Here is a 21358-nt window from a genome sequence, read left to right on the forward strand (position 1 = left end):
TAGCCACGTCCCCTCCCTGTCTCCATCCCAGGCTCCGTCTCTTCCCGGTCTCCATCCCCCTTCCTGGGCCGCCTCCGCAGTCTCCGCCGGGATGGGACCTCGCTGGGGGCGGGGCTGAGGGGCCAGATCGGAATAACTCGGTTATCAGAGCGAATTGAATTAACTTCTTCACACGAGCGCCGCCAGGCCTGCCTCCCCTCCCTTCCGCGGGGCCGCAGGTGGGGAGGCCCGGGAAAAGGGTCGGGACCCTCTGGCCTCGGACGCTGTGTAGAGACCGAAGGTCTGGTCCGGATTGGGGCAGGATAGGGACTCCGGGGATAGGGTCCCGCGCATCCCAGTTCCCCACCTCTAGAGCCCTAAGAGGGCGGCGGGGACCCTTCGGGGTGGGGGTCGGGGCGGCTGGGGGCGGTGTCTGGGCCTCCCAGGCCCCGCCCCTTCGGAGCTCGCCCCGCCCCGCCCCCCTCCGCGGGGTCCTGCGCGTTAAAAGGCGCGCGGGCCGGGCCAGCTGCACTTGCGTTGCACCCGGGCTGAGTGCGGCCGCGACGGGGCGGGCGGACTCTCGGGCGCTCAGAGCTGGCCTCGGGTCCTCGGAGCCTGGCGCTCGAACCTCCCTTCCGACCTCCACCCGGACCCCGACCCCGACCCGGCCTGGCCCGGCCCCCGCCCCCGCCCCCCGGGCCGATGGACTACTCCTACCTCAATTCGTACGACTCGTGCGTGGCGGCCATGGAGGCGTCCGCCTACGGCGACTTTGGCGCCTGCAGCCAGCCCGGCGGCTTCCAATACAGCCCCCTGCGGCCCGCCTTCCCCGCGGCAGGGCCGCCCTGCCCCGCGCTCGGCTCCTCCAACTGCGCGCTTGGCGCCCTACGCGACCACCAGCCCGCGCCCTACTCGGCAGGTGAGCGCAGCCCCGGCCCAACCCTCCCTCCAATTCCTGCAGAATCCCCGGGTCCGCTCGCCAAGTGAATGCGACTGTCCCCCTCAGCTGCCCCCATTCCTGCCTTGGCCAGACCCTCCAATGCCCCGAGAGACCCCCAGAATACGAGGTTCTCCTCGGCAGAAATGAGCCTCACCCTCTCATCTCTCCTATTCCTTTTTCTCGTTGCCAAATCTCTGTCTCGTGCCCTTCAGGTAAAGGAAATATATCCCCATCCTTACCAGGCCTTCCCCTCACCACCTGCAAAGACTGACCGCTAAACCTCTACAAGCCCTGGATCTTTGAAAAAGGCTCCCAGCTCAGCCCTATCACCACTTATCACCCCACCCCATCACCGCTGCCCCACAAGATGCATGACCCCCAGCAAGGACCTCTGCAGGCAGCTGAGCTGCCCAGACGGGAAGCTTCCTAGAGCCCGCGTGGCCATCAGGCCCCTCTTGCCCTGTCTTGGACCCATGCTGCCTGGGCCCGAACCCTTCTGTAGCCACCAAAACCAGATCCCGTAGCCCGCAATAAAGGGGCCCGGGTTTTTAAGCTACTTGTACTTCCCCATTCCCCCACAGACTCTCCCAGCTAGAGTTCTGTAGAACCTGGAAGCAGCTCCTGCATCCCCAAGACTTTTGATCCAAGTCCCTGTCCAAACCCTCAACCTCACTGAGCTTCTCAGTCATCTCATCCCTCTGATTAGAGTCCCAGCCTGCCCTATGGAATCTTATCTCCTTCCCTCCTGGGAAGACCGCCGGGGACTCAAGTAGAAGACTGGGGCCTAAGGGCCAGGCGCGGTGGCTCATGCCTGTAATCCCAGCACTTTGGGAGGCCAAGGTGGGTGGATCACTTGAGGTCAGGAGTTCAAGACCAGCCTAACCAACATGGTGAAACCCCATCTCTATTAAAAATACAAAAAAAAAAAAAGTTAGCTGGGCATGGTGGCCCACGCCTGTAATCCCAGCTACTTGGGAGTCTGAGGCAGGAGAATCGCTTGAACCTGGGAGGCAGAGGTTGCAGTGAGCTGAGACTGTGCCATTGCACTCCAGCCTGGGTGACAGAATGAGACTCGGTCTCAAAAAAAAAAAAAAAAAAAAAGAAGAAGAAGAAGACTGGGCCCTAGCTAGGCTGGGGGTTGGGGAAGAGATATGAGAAATGAGAACCTGGATTTGGAGAAATGAGAACCAGGTGGGGAGATTGGGTACCCTGAGCCAGATGAGGGTAGGGATTGGGAAGAGGGGAGACAGGCTCCAGAGATACAGGGTTTTGAGACTAGAGAGATGGGGATAAGGTACAGAGAGATGGGAGCAGAGATGGAAGCACTGGAAATCCTAGGAGAAATGGGGACTCAGGGTTGGGGAGATAGAGATAAGAATCAGGCGATGGGGACCAAGGAAGATTAGAAATAGAGATGACGAAGATGAGAATACAAATGGGGTGCTGGAGACAAGAATCAGGGGAGATGGAGGCCTGGATGGGACAAAGATGAGATTGGAGACCCCTAGTGAATATGAAGACTTAAACCAGGGTTACAGACAGGGAAAGGAAGTACTGTCAGAAACACTACCTATGGGGCAGTGGAGACTGGGATGGGTATAGGAAGGGAGTTGGGGGGCAGTGTTGGCTTTGGAGGAGATGGGACATGGAGAAAGTGCCTGGGGAGGAGGAAAGAGGGCAAAGAGAAGATGAAGTCTTCTCAATGGGCACAAAGAGAAGAGTGGCTGAGAAGTGGAAAGTTGAAGAGAGATTCAAATGGAGGAAGATGAGGAAGAGGAGAGGGGGACATCTAGGGGAGAATGGGGGTCAGGGGAGTGGGGCAGGATTGAAGAAATGAGGCTTGGGAAGGGGAGAGGTGGATGGGTGGAGGGAGCCAAATCTGTATACAGCTGAGAGCCGGTGGGAAGGCTGGTGGTAGGGCCGAAAGGAGAGCCGGTGGGAGGGTCTCTGTTGCAGAGCCTTGGCCCTGAACTGGTTAGTGGGAAGACTGGCAATGCTGATGAGACCTGACAGACATCCAGGGCTAGGGTAGACAGAGGGGACAGACGGGCTGAGAGACAGACAGGAGAGGAGGGTCGGAGGCACGGTTGAATGGGGGCGCAGGGGGAGGTGGAACAGGGCTTGGGAGGAGGGCGACGATGGGGGTGGGGTGGGGGAGGGGGTGTCTTGGCTGGAGTATTGGATTATGCTTTCCCCTTGGCCGCTCTTGGGGCTCAGGTCTCCCTGATCTCCGTCCGCCTTTATCCCGCCGGCTCCATTGAGTGATAGGGAGGACGCTCCGCCCTAGGCTGCCGGGATCAAGACGAGGGACCAGGCCAGGGACGGGGGAGGCGTGTGATTCCCCCGGAGCTGGACACAACGGGTTGAACCCTGCTTCTCACTCCCCCATCCTTGTTGCCCCCCCGCCCCCCTGCACACACCCGCAGTGCCCTACAAGTTCTTCCCAGAGCCATCCGGCCTGCACGAGAAGCGCAAGCAGCGGCGCATCCGCACCACGTTCACCAGCGCGCAGCTCAAGGAGCTGGAGCGCGTCTTCGCTGAGACCCACTACCCCGACATTTACACGCGTGAGGAGCTGGCGCTCAAGATCGACCTCACTGAGGCTCGCGTGCAGGTGCGCATATGCACGTGTGTCTACGAGAGTGTGTGCGCATGGAAGGAGGTGTAGGAACTTAATGCCTAACACCTGGGGGTAGCCCGAAGGCAGGGCGCGGTCCCAGGGTGGTTGGGCAGCTACGGGAGGCAGCAGGGCCCGGACTTGGAGGCCCTTGGGAGACCCGATCTGTTTAGCTCCAGTCTACCTCCGCTCTGTCTCCCTCTTAGGGCAGAATGTTCCGAGTGATGCTTGAGAAGCCAGGAGGGAGGCCGAGGGGGTAGAGGGAGAGACCCGGGCGACCTCAGGGCCGAGCTGAGGAGGAGTGGGGGCAGGCCAGTCAGCACCCCTGGGGTTCCCTACCCTGGCGCTGCACCTTTGAAAACCCGGAGCCCGGGAGGCTGAGTTTGTGGCAGGCACAAGGCCGAAGAGAGCCGGGCTAGAGCAGACTGTTGTCTATTTGTACAACTCCGTGTACAGATGTTCAGTTGGCCCGCCTTGACTGGATGCCCTAGACAAAAGGTTTTCCTGGCGCCCTAAACTGCTCTCCACGGCCCTGGAACCCTCCAGGAGGGAAGTCCCAGAGCTTCCTAAAAGAAGGAAATGGGGGAAGAACTTAGGGTGAGGAGAACGAAGGCAGGGTCCCCTCCAGGAGACCGAGAGTGCTGGGAGTCAGCGGGTGAGTGGATCCCAGGGGCAAGAACCCAGGGATCTGGAGGCAGGGGCCAGTGGAGCGCGCAGAGGGCAGCGGGCTGCGTGCGGGAGGGCCGAAGGCCCCTCCAACTAGTAAGAACCCGGGCCCGGTTCTTTCCGAACCAGGATCTCACTCGAGCCTTGCGGCCGCGGGCTGACCCCGTGCGTTCTCCGACCCTCGTCCAGGCTGACTGGCCCCTGTGCCCGCAGGTCTGGTTCCAGAACCGCCGGGCCAAGTTCCGCAAACAGGAGCGCGCGGCCAGCGCCAAGGGCGCGGCGGGCGCGGCGGGCGCCAAAAAGGGCGAGGCGCGCTGCTCCTCCGAGGACGACGACTCCAAGGAGTCCACGTGCAGCCCCACGCCCGATAGCACCGCGTCGCTGCCGCCGCCGCCTGCGCCCGGCCTGGCCAGCCCGCGCCTGAGCCCTAGCCCGCTGCCCGTCGCACTGGGCTCCGGGCCGGGACCTGGTCCGGGGCCACAGCCGCTCAAGGGCGCACTGTGGGCCGGTGTGGCGGGCGGTGGGGGCGGCGGGCCCGGCGCGGGCGCGGCCGAACTACTTAAGGCTTGGCAGCCGGCGGAGTCCGGCCCCGGGCCCTTCTCTGGGGTTCTGTCCTCCTTTCACCGGAAGCCCGGCCCCGCCCTGAAGACCAATCTCTTCTAGCTGCCGGCCTCTGGAGGCTCCAAGCCTGCCCCCAGAGACGTCCCTGCCCCTCCAGGACCTGACAGCCCCTCCCATCCTGGCCACCCGCCTGGAAGTCCCCATCCGTCTCCACTCCCTACTGTCTCACCCCGGGTGTGTCCTCCCCAATTTTGGAGACCAAGTCAGGGCCACTCTCGTCGTCACCCACCCTCTACCAGCAGAGCGGAGTTCTTTACACCGGGACCTCCTCTAGGAGAACCCCGGAGCCCCTTCTAGCTTGGCCTTCTTTGGATGCGGTATCACATGAGGCCTGTCCCTAACAGTGCCCTCAAAGTGAAGGTCCTCAAGGAGGAGTGGCACAGCCCCCTTCCCTGGCTCTGCAGCGGCTGGGTCACCCCTTACGTTGGTGATCAGGAAAGCCCGCTGCCCCACCCCTCAGGCCCACCCGTACAGAGGCTGGTGGTCGCCGGGATAATCAATGGCCACTGCCAATTCGTCCCTCAAGTGTCTCCTCTCTTCCCTAGCCCGTCTGGCATAGAGGGTGGACCTGTCAGAGGAGTGGAGGGGCTGCCCGGGGAATGGGACAGAGGGATTCCCTTTCCCTTTTTTGGTTGTCCTTTTTCTTTGAAAAACTTGTAATTTATTGAAGTTTTACTCAATCCAAATAAAACTTAATTTATTGAAGACATCACGCCGCAACCCTTCCGACTGCCCAGGAGGCTGCCTGCAAAACCCTGTCCCGGGCTGAGACCTGCGAGGAACCTCCCTCCCCCACCCTGCCGCCGTGCATCCCCAGCGCAGGGCAGCACAGACCAGGAGACAGAACTAAGCAAACTGGCACTTTATGGCTGAGATCCTGCCCCACCCCAACCAACCCCAATAATATTAAGGTGCCCTCCCTCCCCAAACCCACACAGAACAGTTTAAATAAACCCCAGCCCGGTCCTCGGGCTATTCCTTCATTTCCGGACGGACACCCGCCCCCACCCCCAGCGGGGGTGGGGGGGTCTTAGCGGAGCGTCTCCGCTGTGGTTCAGGCCCGGTGGAAGGCCGCAGAAGCTGGTGAAAGTGGGGGCCCAGACGTACCCAAATGGACCCCCACAGGCACCCCTGGGGCTGGGAGGCGGGGTCCAGTAAAAGAGGACAGCACCAGAGTAACCAGGGTCCTCGGTAACCATGGCAACTGACCTTCCATCCTGAGCCTAAAAGGCGAGGGGCAGGATGCCCTAATTAGGGCATTGCAAATGATTCGGCAGCGGGGAATGCAGATCCCCAATAAATAGGCACCCCAATAAATAGGCAGAGAGATACTGCCCTGACCCTCATAACTGTTCAACCCTGGGGCCATAGCTGGGCCTTGGTAGCAGGGAGGGGCGCTGAGTTCACAGCTTCGTGGTGCCTCCGCTATCACTTGCTGAGCTGCAGGGTGTCCAGAAGGAGGCGCTTGTGAGCCGGGTCCTGCACCCCAGCCTCCTCCAAGTCCTCCTCGGTGATGTCACTGTGGAGTAAAACAGGCTGGGAAGTGAGATGGGCAAGGGGGTCCTGAGGGCCCCAGCTCCGCCCCCGGGGCCAGCCCCTCCCCCACCTGAGAAACTCCAGGTCGTCCCAGCCATTATGCACCAGGCCCTCCTCATAGCGCTCCAAGCCGATGGCCCGCAGCCAGGCGCTCATGCCTGCCTCGCCCAGCCCGCTGGCCCGCCCGCCCTGCAGGCACGGAGCCTAAGAAAACAGGGCATGTCAGGGGGAGCTCAGTGCCCCCCATAGAAACACCTGCAGTCACATTCTGCTGCATGCTCTGGGGTTAAAGGAAGGGAAGGGCTGGGCTGATACATGGGTCTCCCAACTTCCCAGTGCTCAGTTCAGGGTTGCGGGGACACCATGAGTGCTGAATGGTGGAGTGAAAGGGTACCAGTCTGTGGGCAAGCACCCTCAGGCACACACAGACAGCCACCCTGCTCCACACACCTCCTCTGCCAGGTCTTCCTGGATGCTCTCCCGGATGCGGGGTGGAGGGAAGCTGAGGGGCCGGCCATAGTCCGAGGGCAGTCCCCGGGGGGGCTGCAGCTCCAGGGGGCCTGGGAGGAGTGCTGAGCGTGGGGGCCCAGCAGGGGCGTAGTCCACCTCGCTCAGCGTCTTGGCCATCTGCAGCACGGAGCAGGAACGGTCATCCCCACTGGCCACTTCCCCCAGGAAAGTGCTGGATGGTGAGGGGCCTGGGGGCAGTGGGGGCCTTGGATGGGCCTTGGGAGGCGGTGGGCCACGGGCCTCACCCCCACCACGGCCCCGGACCACTGGCCCTGGTAAAGGATCCAGGCTGGGGGGCAGGAAGATGGCTGAGTCCGGCAGTGGTGGAGGTGGAAAGTCTGGAGGGGGCAGTGTGCCTCCAGACTCCTCATCTGAAGAACTCCCCTCTCCCACACGAGGGGGCCGGTGGCGCCCAAGCTGTGGAGCAGGCACTGTAATGGCCACTTTGTTCTTGGTGGCAGATGGGACAGGGGCCCTGGCAGGTGAGGGTGGCTCCGGGGGCAGCAGCTGGTGCGGGACCCCTTCAAGGACGTAGTAGGCAGGGTTATTGAAGCTGTTCTTGGGTGGGGGGGCCGCCACCCCTTCTGGTTCAGGAGCTCCCTCTGGCTTCAACCTGGGTGTGGAAGCAGAACAACTAAACCAGGATCCAGGAACCCAGGTCTAAGGCAGTGGGAGCAGTGGAGGGAGAACTAGACGGGAGTCAGAAAGTCCCCTGGTCCTAGACTTTCTCATGACCTTGAGCACATCACCTGCCCTTAGTTTCTTCATCTCTGAAGGTCAGGGGGAGGATAACCCTTTGAATGGATAATCCTACAATCCCTTGCCTCACTTGCTAAGATACTTAGATCTTTCATGACTTTATCTGTAGCTGTGGAACCCAAGCTAAATGGGTCAGAATAGAGGTGCCAGAAGACAGGGCAAGAAGCCTTCAATGAAAGGCCAGGTTTGGAAAGCCTCTCGAGGCACCCACAGTCAATCCACTGCAGAATCTTTCTCAGAGATTCAGGTGGGTCTTATTCAAGCCTAGGGATAAAACCCAGGTGACTGACAACAGCTGAAGATGAGTGAAAAAGCACCAAACTGTACCTAGGAGTTTATGTAACTTTAAGCAACAATTGGATATAATTAGAAAGCAAGCCTCACTTTCCCAAAGTGTGACACAGAGCGCTAATTCCCCAGAATGTTAATAGTTACTACATGGAAAATAAGTTTCCTGGCCCATTAAGTTTGGGAAACTATATTAAACAGAGCTGAAAAGGTTTCCTTCCTGTCCGCATGCTCAGAGCTTTTGCTAATACTAACATGCACTGGGAATGTCTAAGAAAAGAATCTAGAAAAAGCATTTCCCAAACTCATTTGACCACAAACCCATTTCAACTGCCGCCTCTTGCAGGACAGAGCTCCAAAGAAGGTACCCTGGGAAATCCCAGGCCGAGCCGTGTGCCTCCTCCAAACAGAAGGCTCAAGCTAGGTCTGTTTACATGGAGGGAGCTGTCTTAAAAACAATTTCGCATTCCATTTTTAACGGCGGAATTGAGAGGAAAGGCTGACTGCTCCCTTTGACTCAGAGCCACAGCTAAGGGTGGCCTGGCTGGCCACAGGCATAAGGCCGTGGCAGCTCCAACCACAGGGTGGCAGGGCACCTAAGCAGCTGATGATCCCCAGGCCAGCCCTGAGACCCTGCAGGGGATAGTGATGGATAGAGGTAGGCGGGGGAAGTGGGGGCAGTGACAGGTTCCTCCTCTTACCTGGGGGTCAAGGGCTCCTCCCGGGGAGCTACTCGGGGTGGGGCTGGGGGCCTCCCCGTTGGTGGCGGTTTCTCTGGTTCTTCAAATAACCTGGAAAGCGGGCAGGAGGCCTCTGTGAAGGCTGGCTTGCGGCTCCCTGACCTGCCAGGGATGCACAGGAGAGAGGAGATGAAGTGGGGTTGACCAGATGCCCCTAGGTACCCTTTCATATGACATTCAACACAGCCCTAGCTCACCTGGGCTCCTGGCTCCCTCGGGACACAGAGGGGGCTTTGCTCTTTGCTCCTGCCTCATCCTTATCAATGCTGATCCACTCTGAGGGGGCAGGAAGGGAGACTCAGAGGAGACCTGGGTTCCTGGATCCCACAGACACCCACTGGGCCTGCCAGCCCTTTCCCAGCTATGCCTTGGGGCAGGACTATTCCCAGCTGTGGCTGCAGAACCTCCAGGTATCCCAGAGATTCCAACATGCACCCTGCACCCTGCCCTCCGCAATCTGTTCACACCACCCTATCTCATGTCCCAGTGGAGTCCCCACCGTAGAGCCGCTCACGGGTGCCCAGGCGCTCCGTGGGCACCCGCACCTTCATGGAGCCTCTGATATTGCCTGTCTCCTCGCCACGGTGGGACAGGAAGGTCAGGAACTGTTGGGCCGTGCTGCCGATCATGGACTTGAGTGCAACCACACACTCCCCTGAGGGGCAGATGGGACAAACCAGCAAATTACGAAGCTAATCTAGGGCCCTGTCTAGCTTCCTGTTCCCCTCAGCACCCCTCACCCCTCACCATAGGATTCATAGCCATCCATGGACTTGACTGTGAGCAGGAGGTGCTGGTCCTGCAGGTACTCGATATCAGCCAGAATTGGTTTGAGCTGGGAAGCAGGGAGGCCCAGTGAGGAACAAAGCCCCGCCACTTCCTCCTGCCCCTCCTACATGCTGCCCCTGACACCACTCACTCCCCACCCTCAGGTCATCTGTGCTCACTCACACTCAACTCTTCAGAGAAGAGCCAAATCCTTAATGCAAAAGACACAGCCCTATACGGGCCTTTTACAGCACTTAGCATCACTAATTAATTTTCTCAATAGCTAACATACAACCTGACATTTAGCAAAAGCTCAAGAAGCATCTCCTGAATGAATGAACAAACTGCAACAAGGTTCCACACTCCCAAAATAAAGCAAACGCCTTTGCCCTCACTCATGCCCATGCCCATACACACACACACACGCACGCACGCACGCACGCTCTGCTGGCCCCACACTCCCTTCCAGGCAGGCTCTCCAATAAACTCTTAGGTACCCCTCTCTGTGCCCTCACTCATAAGCGGGGCCCTGCCCACAGCCTCACCGTGGGCAGCTGGCGTGAAGACCACTGCACTTTGAGGAAGTTGATGTTGTCACTGCTCTGGGCATCATTCTCAAAGCTCTTCTTGTATTCTGGGGTGGGGGTGGGAGACACCCAACTGAGCACCACCTCTCAGCTTCCTTTCCCCCTAAGTAGGGGGCTGACTGCACCCTCTGGCCTCCCATCCTCCTTGGCCCACACCCAGCCCCTGCCACGCCTCTGACCCTCCAGGCAGGTAGAGTAGAACTCGATGAAGAACTTGGTGCGGCTGGCTGTCTTCACAATGGCCTCGATGCTCTCAAACTCAATGTAGGCCTGGTCTGAAGTCTTCGAGAGCCCTGAGGGGAAAGGGAGGAGAACAAACAGGAGTACTGAGAGGATCACAGGAGGAATGGGACAGAGAAACAGGGCCCTGGGACATGAAATCAGGGGTCCAGAGCAAGGAGGCAGGGCCAGGAGGGGCCTCCCCAGTCCCAAGCCACCAACAGGGAAACTCCAGAGGCCAGACCCTGGACCACAGCAAAGAGACAACCCAAGGATAAAAGACCCATTGAAGAGGGTGCTGGGGACCAGAATGCCTGCAGGATTCCCACACCTACAGGCATACTCAGGGACACACACGTGGCCCTAGACAGACACAGACACATAGGTGTATACTCACTTATGCACACACACACTCATGGGCACACAACTCGTGATGGCCCAGGCGCACAGACACCCTGACACATCACACCTTGAGAAACACTCCTGCACTCACTGTTACACACACCCACACACACATAGTCAAACCTATGTACATCCCAAGGCCACCACCTGTGCCCACCTAGATTATGCCACATCCACAAGCATATCTGGAACAATCACCTTTCTTGGAGATGAACTGGGAGGTAACTCCAACCTCAAATGTCCCAAACACAGGGGAATGGTCGCTGGTGACGATGTCATCAGTGCAACCTGGGGAGAGGGGATAGGAATGGGGACTCAGGGGGAATATTCTCACCCTCTGCTCCCACCTCCCAAGGTTAGGGCAGAGTCCAGATGGTGACCACCCCAGATCTCCCATCACTCTGTCCGGGAGCCTCTGACCATAAGAATTGCAGATGATGTGAGTTTCAGGGTAGGATTTCCACAGAATCCGGTCACACCATGAGGGCACATTGGTCCGGACCTGGGGCAGGGGATGGCAGCATGGTTAGAGCTGACAACTAGGGGGCTGCTTGGCATGGACCCCACTCCAGAGCTGATGAGTCCCCACACTTCTATTACAAGAGGCCCTAGCACCCACCTCCCTTCTTGGAACCTCACAATATGCAGGATCACCCAAAGGCCTCAGAGGGGCCGTGGAGGCTGGAGTGGAAGCTGCAGAGGCCCATACCCTTGACCCAAATTCTTGATTCATCGCAGGCCTGGGGTCCCCCAAGGCCCATGCCATTTTCTTGGCTCACCCCAGTTGGCTTCTGCTTGTGCCAGGCATATGTGTCCCGGGAACCCCGCTCATAGCGGTAGGTGGGTGGGAAGGAGATCTCCTCCTCACCTAAGGAAAGCAGGAGACAGGTGGGGATCAGGGCCCTGACACCCAGGGATACTGCAAGCCTCCTACCCTCAGATCACCACCTGCCAGGCCCACACTCACTGAATCGAAGGAAGACCTTGTGCTTCTCCCGCTCCAGGTTGAGCTGGTCCACCCTGAGAAGGGGCTCAAACTCCTTCCTGCTGATGTAGTTCAGGATCTCCTGGGATGGAGGACGCAAAGGCTGGAAACTTTCCTTCTGAGCCAGAGCCAGGGGTGATAGCCCATGTGGCCCTTAGCCTCCCTACAGCCATGGCAGGGCCCTGCTCGCACCTGGATATCCATGTCCAGGCGGTAGTTGAGGTCCCCAAACCAGAAGAGGTGCGTGAAACGCAGAGAGATGTCAAAGGCACTGAGCTGCCGGTCGCCCAGCGAGAGCAGCCGCAGGATGTCCAAGTAGTTCTGGTTCCTCCTAGGGTGAGGGGTGCGTGGTAGGGAGGGGTAGATCCCCAGGGTCAGGGCCAGACGTCAGGGATAGGCATAAAGGGAAGAAGTCTCAGGAGTCAGGGATGGGGTAAAAGATCCGGGCCCCTGGGGACAAGGTTAGGGTCAGGAACAGAGGGTCTTGAATTGGGATAAGAGAGCAGGGGGTCTCTGGAGACAGGCCTGCAGGAGGGTCATGGGCTGGGATATGGGAGCGGGAACAGGCCTCAGGTGAATGGGATGGGTGTAAAGAGACCATGGGAAAGGCACCCCCTCACCGAGCCGTCTTCTCATTTCCCGAGGTGAGGTGACAGTTCACAAAGCCAAATGAGGTGCCATTGAACATGAAGGAGACGCCCACAGCCCCCTTGTTCCCTGTTAGGGCAAGCAAGAGAGGAAGGCCTGGGTCACCCTTAGAGGGCTCCCAACTCTCCCTTTTGCCTCTCAAAGCTGCAGTGAGAGGATCCTCCCGCTGAGCCCATCAGACGCTGTGACATGGGCAGTCCCCTGCACACATCCACACCTTCCCTGGGCGGGGGTCCTCATTGGGCACACATGGTCTGTGTGGATGGCCTGAGTCTGTCTGTATGTGTGAGCAGAGCCCCTGGAGATCACAGGGGACCCCAAGGGTGAAGCTGAAAGGCCCTGCAGATTCTGAGCAGAATCTACCTGGGAGAGCACCAGACCGAAAATCAGGAGACCTGGGCACAATGCCTGGCTCCACCACTTACTTGCTGTGTGACCTTGGGCAGGTCACTCAACCACTCTGGGTTTGAGTTTTATCATCTGTGAAAAGGGGGTAATTATCCTGGCCTTGCCTTCCCAGTGGTGCTGGGAGAGATTTAGAATATGAATATGCTTTTCAAAGTTCAAAGTACCCTGTATATGGGGAAACTAAGATCACCAAAAATGGGGCAATCCTAGGCTTGAGAGGAAGCAGAAGCCATGGACAGAGGGACGCTGCCAGTCTTGGGCACCTGCCAGCCCCGCTTACCCAGGGTGTTGGCGATGCCAGTCTTCACACTGGACGTACTGACGTGGCTGATACGGTTCTCGTGCTCTGGCTTGACCAGCACTGCCACCTTGATATTCCACAGTGATTGCATGGCAATCTGGGTAGAGAGTGCATGGTCACCACTGCCCTGCTGCACCCACTGCCTCCATTTCCCCCTGCACTATAAATAGACTTTTGTGTCTGTCACAGGATAGGAAGACTTGCCACCCCTCTTCCTGACGGACTGGAGAGAAATGGTTCCTCTTGTGGCATGAAGGACTCAGGTCAGGTCTCCCAAAGGATATGCTCAGGGACCAGAGAAAAAGCCAGTGAAGCTGTGCTCCCAGGGTTGCCCATGAAGTCAAGTAGGATAGTTTGGAGGTGGTGTGTGAGGACAGGGTCCTGGACAAGATGACCCCCCCTCACCGGGCGGTAATCCAGATCTGTAAGCTCCTTGAGGCCTCCGCGCAGTAGGTCCAGCCACTCGCGGTCGCCCACTGAGTTCTCCTGGGTCCCAAAGACATAGATGTCATGGGGTATGGTCACTGTGACCTCGTCCAGGGTCTTCCCCAGACCCTTCGATGTGAACCAGGATGTCACGTTTTTTGGAGGTGGTACACTTCCTGGAGGTGAAGGGGGTGAGGTGGGTCTGGAGGGGTTAGGCACCTGCTCTGGGGCCATCCCTCTCTCCTGCCCCAGCCCTAGCCCGGGCCTCACCCATGTTCCAGGTGCCTATGAAGACGGAGATCATGTCGGGCTCGTCCTGCTTGGAGTGCTTGTTCTTCATAAGCTGCAGCAGCTGGCAGAAGGCCTCCCGCTTCTGGGGGAACAGCAGCCACTCAGGGGCAGGTAGGCATCCAGGAAGCCCCCCTTCCACAGGGATACCCTGCCAGTTGGCTCACGTCCATGAGAGGCTCTGTCTTGTTCTCCACTGTATACCCACTGCTCAAGCATGTAACAGTGCTGGTAAATGTTATCCACCCTCAGGCCACCCATTCTCAACACTCTCTACCCTGTCAGACCTACCCCTGCCAGGAGGGATGGCATGCCTACCTCATGTGTTCCCTCTCTTGCCCTCTAATGGGAAGCACCCATGTGGGGGACCCCCGCAGTCCCCAGTGGCCTGGCCCAGCCTGCTGCTTACCCGGGCACTGACAAAGATGAAGTCCTTGCGCTGAGTCCGGTCCTTCTCCTTCTCAAACACAACACCCAGCTTGTTCTGGACACGCTGGGACTTAATGAGCTGGCGGACTAGGGCATGGAGGACCGGTCACATGGGCCTGTGCCCCTAGGCCAGGGGCTCCGCCCTGCCCACCCCTCCCAGGTCTGGCCCTGGCTCACTGCGGTCGTGCGTGAAGGTGGTCCAGTCCTCCTGGGAGTCCCGCTGTCTCCGCAGCAGCACCAGCCGCCCACCCTCCACATCCACGCTCAGCGTGAACTTCTGCGACTTCCCAATCTTGGTCAGGTCACCCAGGGTCACATCTAGCTTCACCTGTAGGCCAGGTGGGGAGGCTGCTGACAAGACCTTGGAGTAGGCAGCACCCCGGTCACCTCCAACCACCCTTGGCCCTGTGAGGCCCCACTGCCATGTACCTCAAAGGCCTGCACGGGGATGGTCTTGGCCTTACGTGTGGATGGCTGCGGAGCCGGGGGTGCTGTGGAGCTCATGTCCTGTAGGGCCTTCAGGGCCTGGAGGGAACAAGGGCAGGGCGGGGTCAGGGGACACACTGAAGGCTGGGGCAGGGAGGGACACAGTTGACCTTGGGGCCAATGTTAAGTTGTAGACTCAGGGTTGAGATCAGTGCTAGGCCAATGACAGTGGCCAGTGAATCGGGGGTCAAGGGTCAGAGGTCATGCCACCTTCTTCTGGATGCCTGACAGGAAGTCCTTTAGCACTGACAGCTTCAGCACCAGGCTCTCTAGTTCCTGCTCCCCTGTCTGTGGCAGGTTCTGGGGGGAGGAAGAACCAGGCTTGTACATGAGTCACGTACGCAGAGCCTCCCACCCAGCTCCAGAACACAAACCCACCTCCCAGAGGTCTCCCTACAATCCTACCTGCTGCTGCAAAAGGCGGGTCACCATGGGCGAGCTCTGCTGGTCAAACACCTTGGACAGGATCTCCAGGCCTGACAGGACCTTGTCCACCTCACTAGGGAAGACATCAGATCAAAAGAACTCCCACCCCAACCTACGTATAGGGAAGGGGGCACTGGTTGTAGCCTCCACCTCACCACTAGGATAAAGGGTACCAGTGAGGAAAGTCAACAGGCAAAGGCTAGTTCACTGTTCAGGGTCAGAGATCACGGCACCTGTGCAGCCAGGAAGCAGGCGAGGACAGGTCAGAGGTAAGGGTGTAATACATGGGGTTGGATGTCCCAGATACCTGTGCAGCCTCCGGCATGAGGTGGCGAGGGTACGGGTGAGGTGGGGCAGGTGGCTGGCTCCACCCCGCACAGCTTCCAGGTCCAGCCCATAGCTGCCTTTCAGGTACTCGTGCGAGACGGTGCTCAGCCCATTGGGAGCACTTTGGGGAGGGGTTAAGAAGTCAGTGGAGGTCCTGCTGACCTGTCCCAGCACCTCTGCCCCATCCCTAGAGGAGATAGTACCTGTGGCAACCAGGGCAGGATGGATCAGGGTATCTGCCTCTGGGCTGAGGTGGGGTGGGGGTCCCTGGTGGGGGCTTAGAAGGCCTCTCCACCTTTGGTAGGGAAATAGTTCTCAGAGGAGAAAGGGTCTCCTGTTCAGTGGATGGGATGGAGGTCTCACCTCTCAGCAGCTGGAGTTGTGGGAGTCTCAGGAGCTGGCAGGGGACTGCTGGGCCCAGTGGGGGCAGAAATGCTGGTGGAGCCAGAGCGCGGGGGCAGCGGGGGCTTCTCATCCTCCCCATCTGTGGGCAGGGGTCAGTGGGCAGCCGTTTGGGCCTCCCACACTCCGTGGAGTAGGAGGCACGATGCAGCTGTAAAGTGACTTCCACGGAAAGAGGGATAAAGGGCCCCGGCATCATGGCCAAGGGAAAGGGGGTTACAGGAGAGGTGGGGTTGAGAAGGGGGGGATGGGAAGAGGCAGGTAGAGCCAAGGGACAGGGGCAGGAAGGGAGGGACCTGCACACTGGGAAGTACCTGAGGCATCCCGGTCATCCGGCGGGTCCGGCTCTCGCTCCCCCTCTACAGGAAGAAGCAGGGCGCACACAAGGCCCTGGTTGGGCTGGGCGTACAGGCCGATGAGCTCACCCAGGGTCTGGAAGCGGCGCACAGGCACACCCTGCGAGGTCTGTGGGCCAGCAAGGGTGAGAGGAAAGGTCAGCCAGCAGGTCCCCAAGCCCTAGGGTGGATCAAGGTCAGGGGTCAGGGGCCCAAGCTCCTACCTGCACAGCCAAGAAATCTTCTCCATCAGGCAGAATGCGATACGTGTGCACATGCTTCTGATACCTGATGCCAAGGCAGGGCCAGAATCTGTCATCCCCAGGCTGGGGTCTAAGACCCAAAGCACCCCTTCCTCCTGCCAGCAAGCTCAGCACCCCAATCCCCTCAGCCTGGTTTCCCTAAAACCACCTGCCCAGGCTGCACAGGGTTAATGATGTGGCCGGTCCACTTCCACCCTCCTGGTGTTGCCTATTGGGCAGGAATGACCAGAACACCCCCCTCTCCCCACCAGACCTACACAGACTCCACACCCACCACAGGGCAGGGCCTGGGAAGCAACAGGGAGCTCTTTTGTGGCCTCCACAGCTGTCTAAACAGCCCCTCTGGGCTGTGGTACCAGTCTGGGCCCCCCGCCAGAGTAAGAATCTTCAGAAGCCTGGTTAGCTCGTTTGCACACACGGGCAACATGCTAACACGTGTGTATGCCCCCTGTGTTTACGCTGCTCTCTGGCTCTGCTGGAATCGGGTATGTCTAGGGCACTTTTGCCGAGGAGTGTGGGGGCATCACCCTAGGCTTTCCCACCAAAGAGGGCCCCCATGGGAGACCTGGGCCTCTAGGAGCCCCAAGCCAAGGAGGGGCAAGAGGGGTGCTGACAGACAGGAGCCGCAGCTGAGCAGGTGACAGCTGAGCCAGGTGCACAATCAGCGGGGGATGGAAGATCCTCTGCCTCCACACTGCAGGGCATGCTTCCCCAAAGAGTCACCCAGGAGTCACCCTAGGTGTTGGGCAGGCGGGAGGTGAGAACCCCCAAATCGTGGCCCCCTCAGGGGCTCTCCTGGCTGCTTATGCTGGGTGAGTGTCTGTCACCGGGTGTTCCTTTGTAGACTATTATAAACACTATCTGTGTTTATTACAATAGCATACAATTAACTGAATCCTATCTGTGACACGCTGGGTACCCAGTGTCCTATAAATTTTACTTAATTCTCACACTTCTAAACAGATATTATTATCCCCATTCTCCAGCTGAGGAAACAGGCTCAAAGCGGGAAAGTGATTTGCCTAAGGTCACAGAGTAAGTAAAAGATGGAGTTGGGATTTTAAACCATGGCAGAAGCCAGGGCCAGTATCCTAGCCTGCTGGTCAGATTGCCTGTGCCTGCTGGGGCAGGGGCGTGTCTTGCATATTATCCATGAACACCCAGAATGTATACAGGTAAGCAAGTATGTGTGTATTTGGCAAATCTAAGATATTGCCCATGTCTGATTGCCCATGTCTGATCCTTACCCCCAGGCTCTTGAGATGCAGGGAGGAGCCAGAGTCAGCTGGCAAACCTGAAGCCCCCACTCACAGACAGACCCCTCACCCCATTCACAGCCTCCCCTGGCAATGGGGCCAGGATTCTCCCCCTCCTGGGACAATAATGTTCCTCACCCAGACACAGGCCCCAGCTGTCCCCCTCCCACTTAACAGCTGACCCAGCACCTGCCTCCCTCCCCAGCCTAATTAGGGGGTATGCCTCAGAGGGGGCTGGGAAGCAGGACTTGGGGATATTCATCTGCCTAGTCTGTCCCTCCTTAGTCTCCCCCTGCTGGGCCTCAGACTTGAGGCCTAAGCTAAGACTCACAGAGCCCCTTTCTTGTTGGGTCAATTGCCTAGGCTAGAGTTTTTCAACCTCCATACCACTGACATTTTGGATTGCACAGTTCTTTGTTGTGGGGGACTCTCTTGTGCACTGTAGAATGTTTAGCAGTATCCCTGGCTTCTACCCACTAGATGTCAATAGCACCATCCCAGTTGTGACAATTAAAAATGTCTCCCCAGCTGGGCGAAGTGGCTCACACCTGTAATCCTAGCACTTTGAGAGGCCAGGGCAGGTGGATCACTTGAGGTCCAGGAGTTCAAGACCAGCCTGGCCAATATGGTGAAACCCCATCTCTACTAAAAATACAAAAATTAGCCGGGCTTGGTGGCGAGCGCCTGTAATCCCAGCTACTGGCAAGTCAGAGGCAGAAGAATCACTTGAATCCAGGAGGTGGAGGTTGCAGTGAGCCGAGATCGCACCACTGCACTTCAGCCTGGGCAACAGAGCGAGACTCTTTCTCCAAAAAAAAAAAAAAAAAGTCTCCCCTAGTCTAGGCTAATGTGCCCCCCGACCAAAGATGTCAGGAGAACAAAGGGGTAAGGAAGGTACAGCGGGACAGGAGTTTGGGAGGGGGTTCACAGAGCTAAGAAAGATCTAAATAAAGATCTAAATAACAGATCTAAATAAAGCAGCCCCCACAGATTCCCACTCACTGGGCCCACAGAAGCCAACTCAATGTCAGACTGCAGGGCAGGACGTACAAAGCCGGTAGAAGGCTGCAAAACCAAGAATGCTAACTCACCCCAGCACCACTACCACACTGGGCTGAAAGGCACAGCCACAGGACCTGGCCCACTCAGAGAAGCACGAAGTCTGGCTCTGCTCTCAGCACTCAGCTCAGGGCTAGGGCAGCCAGGTAACCAGGGCTCAAGCCCAGAGCCAGGGCTCAAACACTCACTCGTTGGTTCAGAAATAATGGCAAGGTCCCATACAGCCTCAGCCTCTGCTTCCCTAAGCCTTCCTCTCTACACCACCCACCACCGCCACCACGAGCCATACACGGCCAGGCAGAAACCCAAAGCACCGAAAGGGGCCCTAAGGAAGCTGCCAGGCATCCCCACACACCCCATCAGTCCCTCTGCCCCGACTCCCTCTCCTGCTCACCACTCAGTCCCTATCCAAACGGGACTGCACACAACGTGGAATGCACATCCTCTCCCCTGCTCCCTTCTACCTGGAGGATGCCTGAAGGGGTCTGCCGGGGAATGCCCGAATTTTTCGTCCATCACAGTCACACTGGGCCGCAGAACCCCATATTCTCTGCCCTCAAGGCTCCTGAAAGTGCCCCCAGACACACAGCAGGAAGTGCCCCTGCGTCCGTCCTCAGACCCAGGAGAAAGCCAAGGCTCCCACTCTGGGGGGTGGAGGCGGGTCTGGCGTCCCACCGCCCCAGGCACCCTGACCCGGGCCCTTTCCACACCCGGCCGTGCCCGCGCTCCCGGTCCATGCCAGCCCGCGAGGAGCCCCCGCCCCACTCACAGGACGCAGAGCGCGAAGGCCCCCGCCACGCTCTCGCTGTCTCGGACCAGGAAGCTGCCATCGCGGCCCGCTCGGGCCAGCAGCTCCTCCGCGGCCGCGCGGCTCAGGTCGCGGTGGTACCAGGAGGGGGCCTGGCTGCCCAGCGCGCCTCCCGGGCCCGGCGCCCCGCAGGCCGAGGCCATGGCCCGCGCAGGGCTCAGCACCGCCCGCGCCCGCCGCCCCGCGCCATCCGCCCGGAGACGCTGGGGGCTGAGGCTGGGGCCGGGCCCGGGGCCCGGGCTTGAGGATCCGTGGGCCGGACAGAACCGGGGATCGGGACTCAGCACTCCGCCGCGCAGGCCGCCTCGTTCGCCGCGCAGCCGCCGCTGCCTGCAGCGCCGGCCTCAACTTGAACAGAAAGAAAAGTTTGTTCAGAGGCGGCGGGGGAGGGGCAGGAGCGGAGCGCAGGGCCGGCTGCCGCCCCCTCCCCCTCCGCTCGGCCCGCAGCCCGGGCCGCCCCTGCCCCCAGCTCCTCCTGCGGGGACGGTGCCCCCACCTTCCCGAAGGGCCCGGGACCTCCCAGATCCCACAATGATCCTGCCCCCATCATTCACCCGAAGAGATCCAGTCCCAAACCCCCATCGAAATCCGAGTCCCCCCATCCTGGCCCCGACACTTCGGGATCCAGGCACCCCCTGGAGAATTCAGCGCTTCTCAGTTCTCCCAATGATATGACCCCTAAGCCCCATAAAGGTCTGATTCCACTCCATGGCTCTTCCTCTCGGCCCCCGTACAGCTTGGCTGCATCGAGTTCCCCCAAACTGCTAAGGATCCAGGACGACCCCCTACCCATCCTCTTCCTTCCACCCAGGCGGGCAGGGGCCCCAACTCCCGCGAAATACAGCCCCCTCTTAGATCTGAACCCTCAACTCCACGGGGACCGTCCCCCGGCAAAGCCTGCGGGGAGATCCCCTCCATAGAGATCCGCTCCCCCACACACCCCCAGACGAGGTGCGACGTTCTCGAGCCCCTCACGCAGCCCCTCCCAGCCCGGCAGAGCCCTTCCCCCTCTCGGCCAAGTTCCCCAGCACCACCCCCCACACCCGCAGGCAGGGCCTTGAGAGGGTTCAGCAGTCAGAAGCCAGGAAGATCCCCTGGCCCGTCTAGGAGAAAGTTCCCTCCCGGGATCCCGGCCGCCGCACGCAGACCCCCACCTCCCGAGCTGCTCCGGCGCCCCCTTCCCCGGACAGCGGACCTGGGCTCCAGGCGGCCACTTAAGATGGCCATCCGCGCGCGCCCCCGCCCTCCGCGCCGCCCGCCCCGCCCCGCGCCGCCCCGGGGAGCCGGGGGCAGCACAGCGCCCCGCCTCACCCCGCCCCGCGCCTCGGTCCCGGAGCCGCTGGCCCACTGGGTGACCTCGGGCAAGTCGCGGCGCGAGGCTGAGCCTCGGCTTCCCGCTCTGGAAAATGGGGATCCTGTGGCGAGGGCCGGCTCTGGGAGCCGGCCTCGTACCGCGCTCGGTACCGGGCCTGGCGCCCAGCCCGCGCTCCCGAACGGCGGCTATTTTTATTATTAATTAAGGAGGAACGAAGGTGACAGCTGTGTCAACTGTAAAGCGCGGCTGCGGAACGAACGGGTATTATTAGCACTCGCCCCCGCCCCAGCGGCTCCCTCCGAGTCAGCAAACTCGCGCCTCCGCGGGCCGGACGCCCAGCGGGGAGCTCCCAGACGGGGTCCGCTTCAACGCCCCCCTGGCTCCCTCCCCTCCCGCTGAGGGCGGAAGGGGGGACGCGGCCGCCGGAAAGGGGGCGGAGCCCATAAAAGGGTCTGGCCCGCCCCCTCCCAAAAAAAGACCTAGCCGGTGGCGGCGTCTCCGGGGAGTCGTCTTCCTGCCCCGCCCCTCCGCCCCCTGGCTCCTTAAAGGCGCAGGCCTCCAGCC

At 59.8% G+C, this 21358-nt stretch overlaps 2 protein-coding genes across 4 annotated transcripts; one reads left to right on the forward strand and one right to left on the reverse strand.

The window, feature by feature from the left end:
• Positions 1-509: 509 nt before the first annotated feature.
• PHOX2A (paired like homeobox 2A) lies at positions 510-5532 on the forward strand. The gene is made up of 3 exons (XM_030829113.1): positions 510-898; positions 3346-3533; positions 4416-5532. Exons 1-3 carry the CDS (start codon positions 682-684, stop codon positions 4863-4865), a joined length of 855 nt encoding a protein of 284 aa, XP_030684973.1. The 5' UTR covers positions 510-681; the 3' UTR covers positions 4866-5532.
• On the reverse strand, positions 5494-21180 carry INPPL1 (inositol polyphosphate phosphatase like 1). 3 transcript variants are annotated; one of them, XM_030829111.1, is made up of 29 exons: positions 20791-21180; positions 19441-19827; positions 16318-16381; positions 16073-16223; positions 15720-15840; positions 15337-15477; positions 15009-15102; positions 14814-14903; positions 14547-14642; positions 14295-14445; positions 14098-14204; positions 13671-13773; positions 13380-13576; positions 12954-13071; positions 12238-12334; positions 11810-11948; positions 11600-11699; positions 11412-11500; positions 11053-11134; positions 10831-10920; positions 10191-10304; positions 9970-10058; positions 9404-9491; positions 9156-9311; positions 8854-8932; positions 8618-8758; positions 6810-7482; positions 6430-6563; positions 5494-6342 (listed from the first exon to the last, which is right to left on the reverse strand). In XM_030829111.1, exons 2-29 carry the CDS (start codon positions 19620-19622, stop codon positions 6252-6254), a joined length of 3777 nt encoding a protein of 1258 aa, XP_030684971.1. In that variant the 5' UTR covers positions 19623-19827; positions 20791-21180; the 3' UTR covers positions 5494-6251. The 3 variants fall into 3 exon arrangements, with proteins under 3 accessions (XP_030684971.1, XP_030684970.1, XP_030684972.1); XM_030829110.1 differs by lacking the exon at positions 20791-21180 and adding an exon at positions 20634-20720; XM_030829112.1 differs by lacking the exon at positions 20791-21180 and adding an exon at positions 20034-20052.
• Positions 21181-21358: the final 178 nt, after the last annotated feature.

Source organism: Nomascus leucogenys, chromosome 15 (assembly GCF_006542625.1).
Source record: "Nomascus leucogenys isolate Asia chromosome 15, Asia_NLE_v1, whole genome shotgun sequence".
Classification (NCBI taxonomy): domain Eukaryota; kingdom Metazoa; phylum Chordata; class Mammalia; order Primates; family Hylobatidae; genus Nomascus; species Nomascus leucogenys.

Bases quoted from the DNA above. Each gene is read 5' to 3' on its own strand.
- PHOX2A (XM_030829113.1), top strand. From the start codon at position 682: ATGGACTACTCCTACCTCAATTCGTACGACTCGTGCGTGGCGGCCATG. The intron at 899-3,345 runs GTGAGCGCAGCC...ACACACCCGCAG, and splicing joins GCCCGCGCCCTACTCGGCAG to TGCCCTACAAGTTCTTCCCA. The intron at 3,534-4,415 runs GTGCGCATATGC...CTGTGCCCGCAG, and splicing joins TCACTGAGGCTCGCGTGCAG to GTCTGGTTCCAGAACCGCCG.
- INPPL1 (XM_030829111.1), bottom strand. From the start codon at position 19,622: ATGGCCTCGGCCTGCGGGGCGCCGGGCCCGGGAGGCGCGCTGGGCAGC. The intron at 13,774-14,097 runs GTAAGCAGCAGG...CTGTTCCCCCAG, and splicing joins TCATCTTTGTCAGTGCCCGG to AAGCGGGAGGCCTTCTGCCA. The intron at 11,949-12,237 runs GTGAGGGGGTGC...CCCTCACCCTAG, and splicing joins GGAAATGAGAAGACGGCTCG to GAGGAACCAGAACTACTTGG.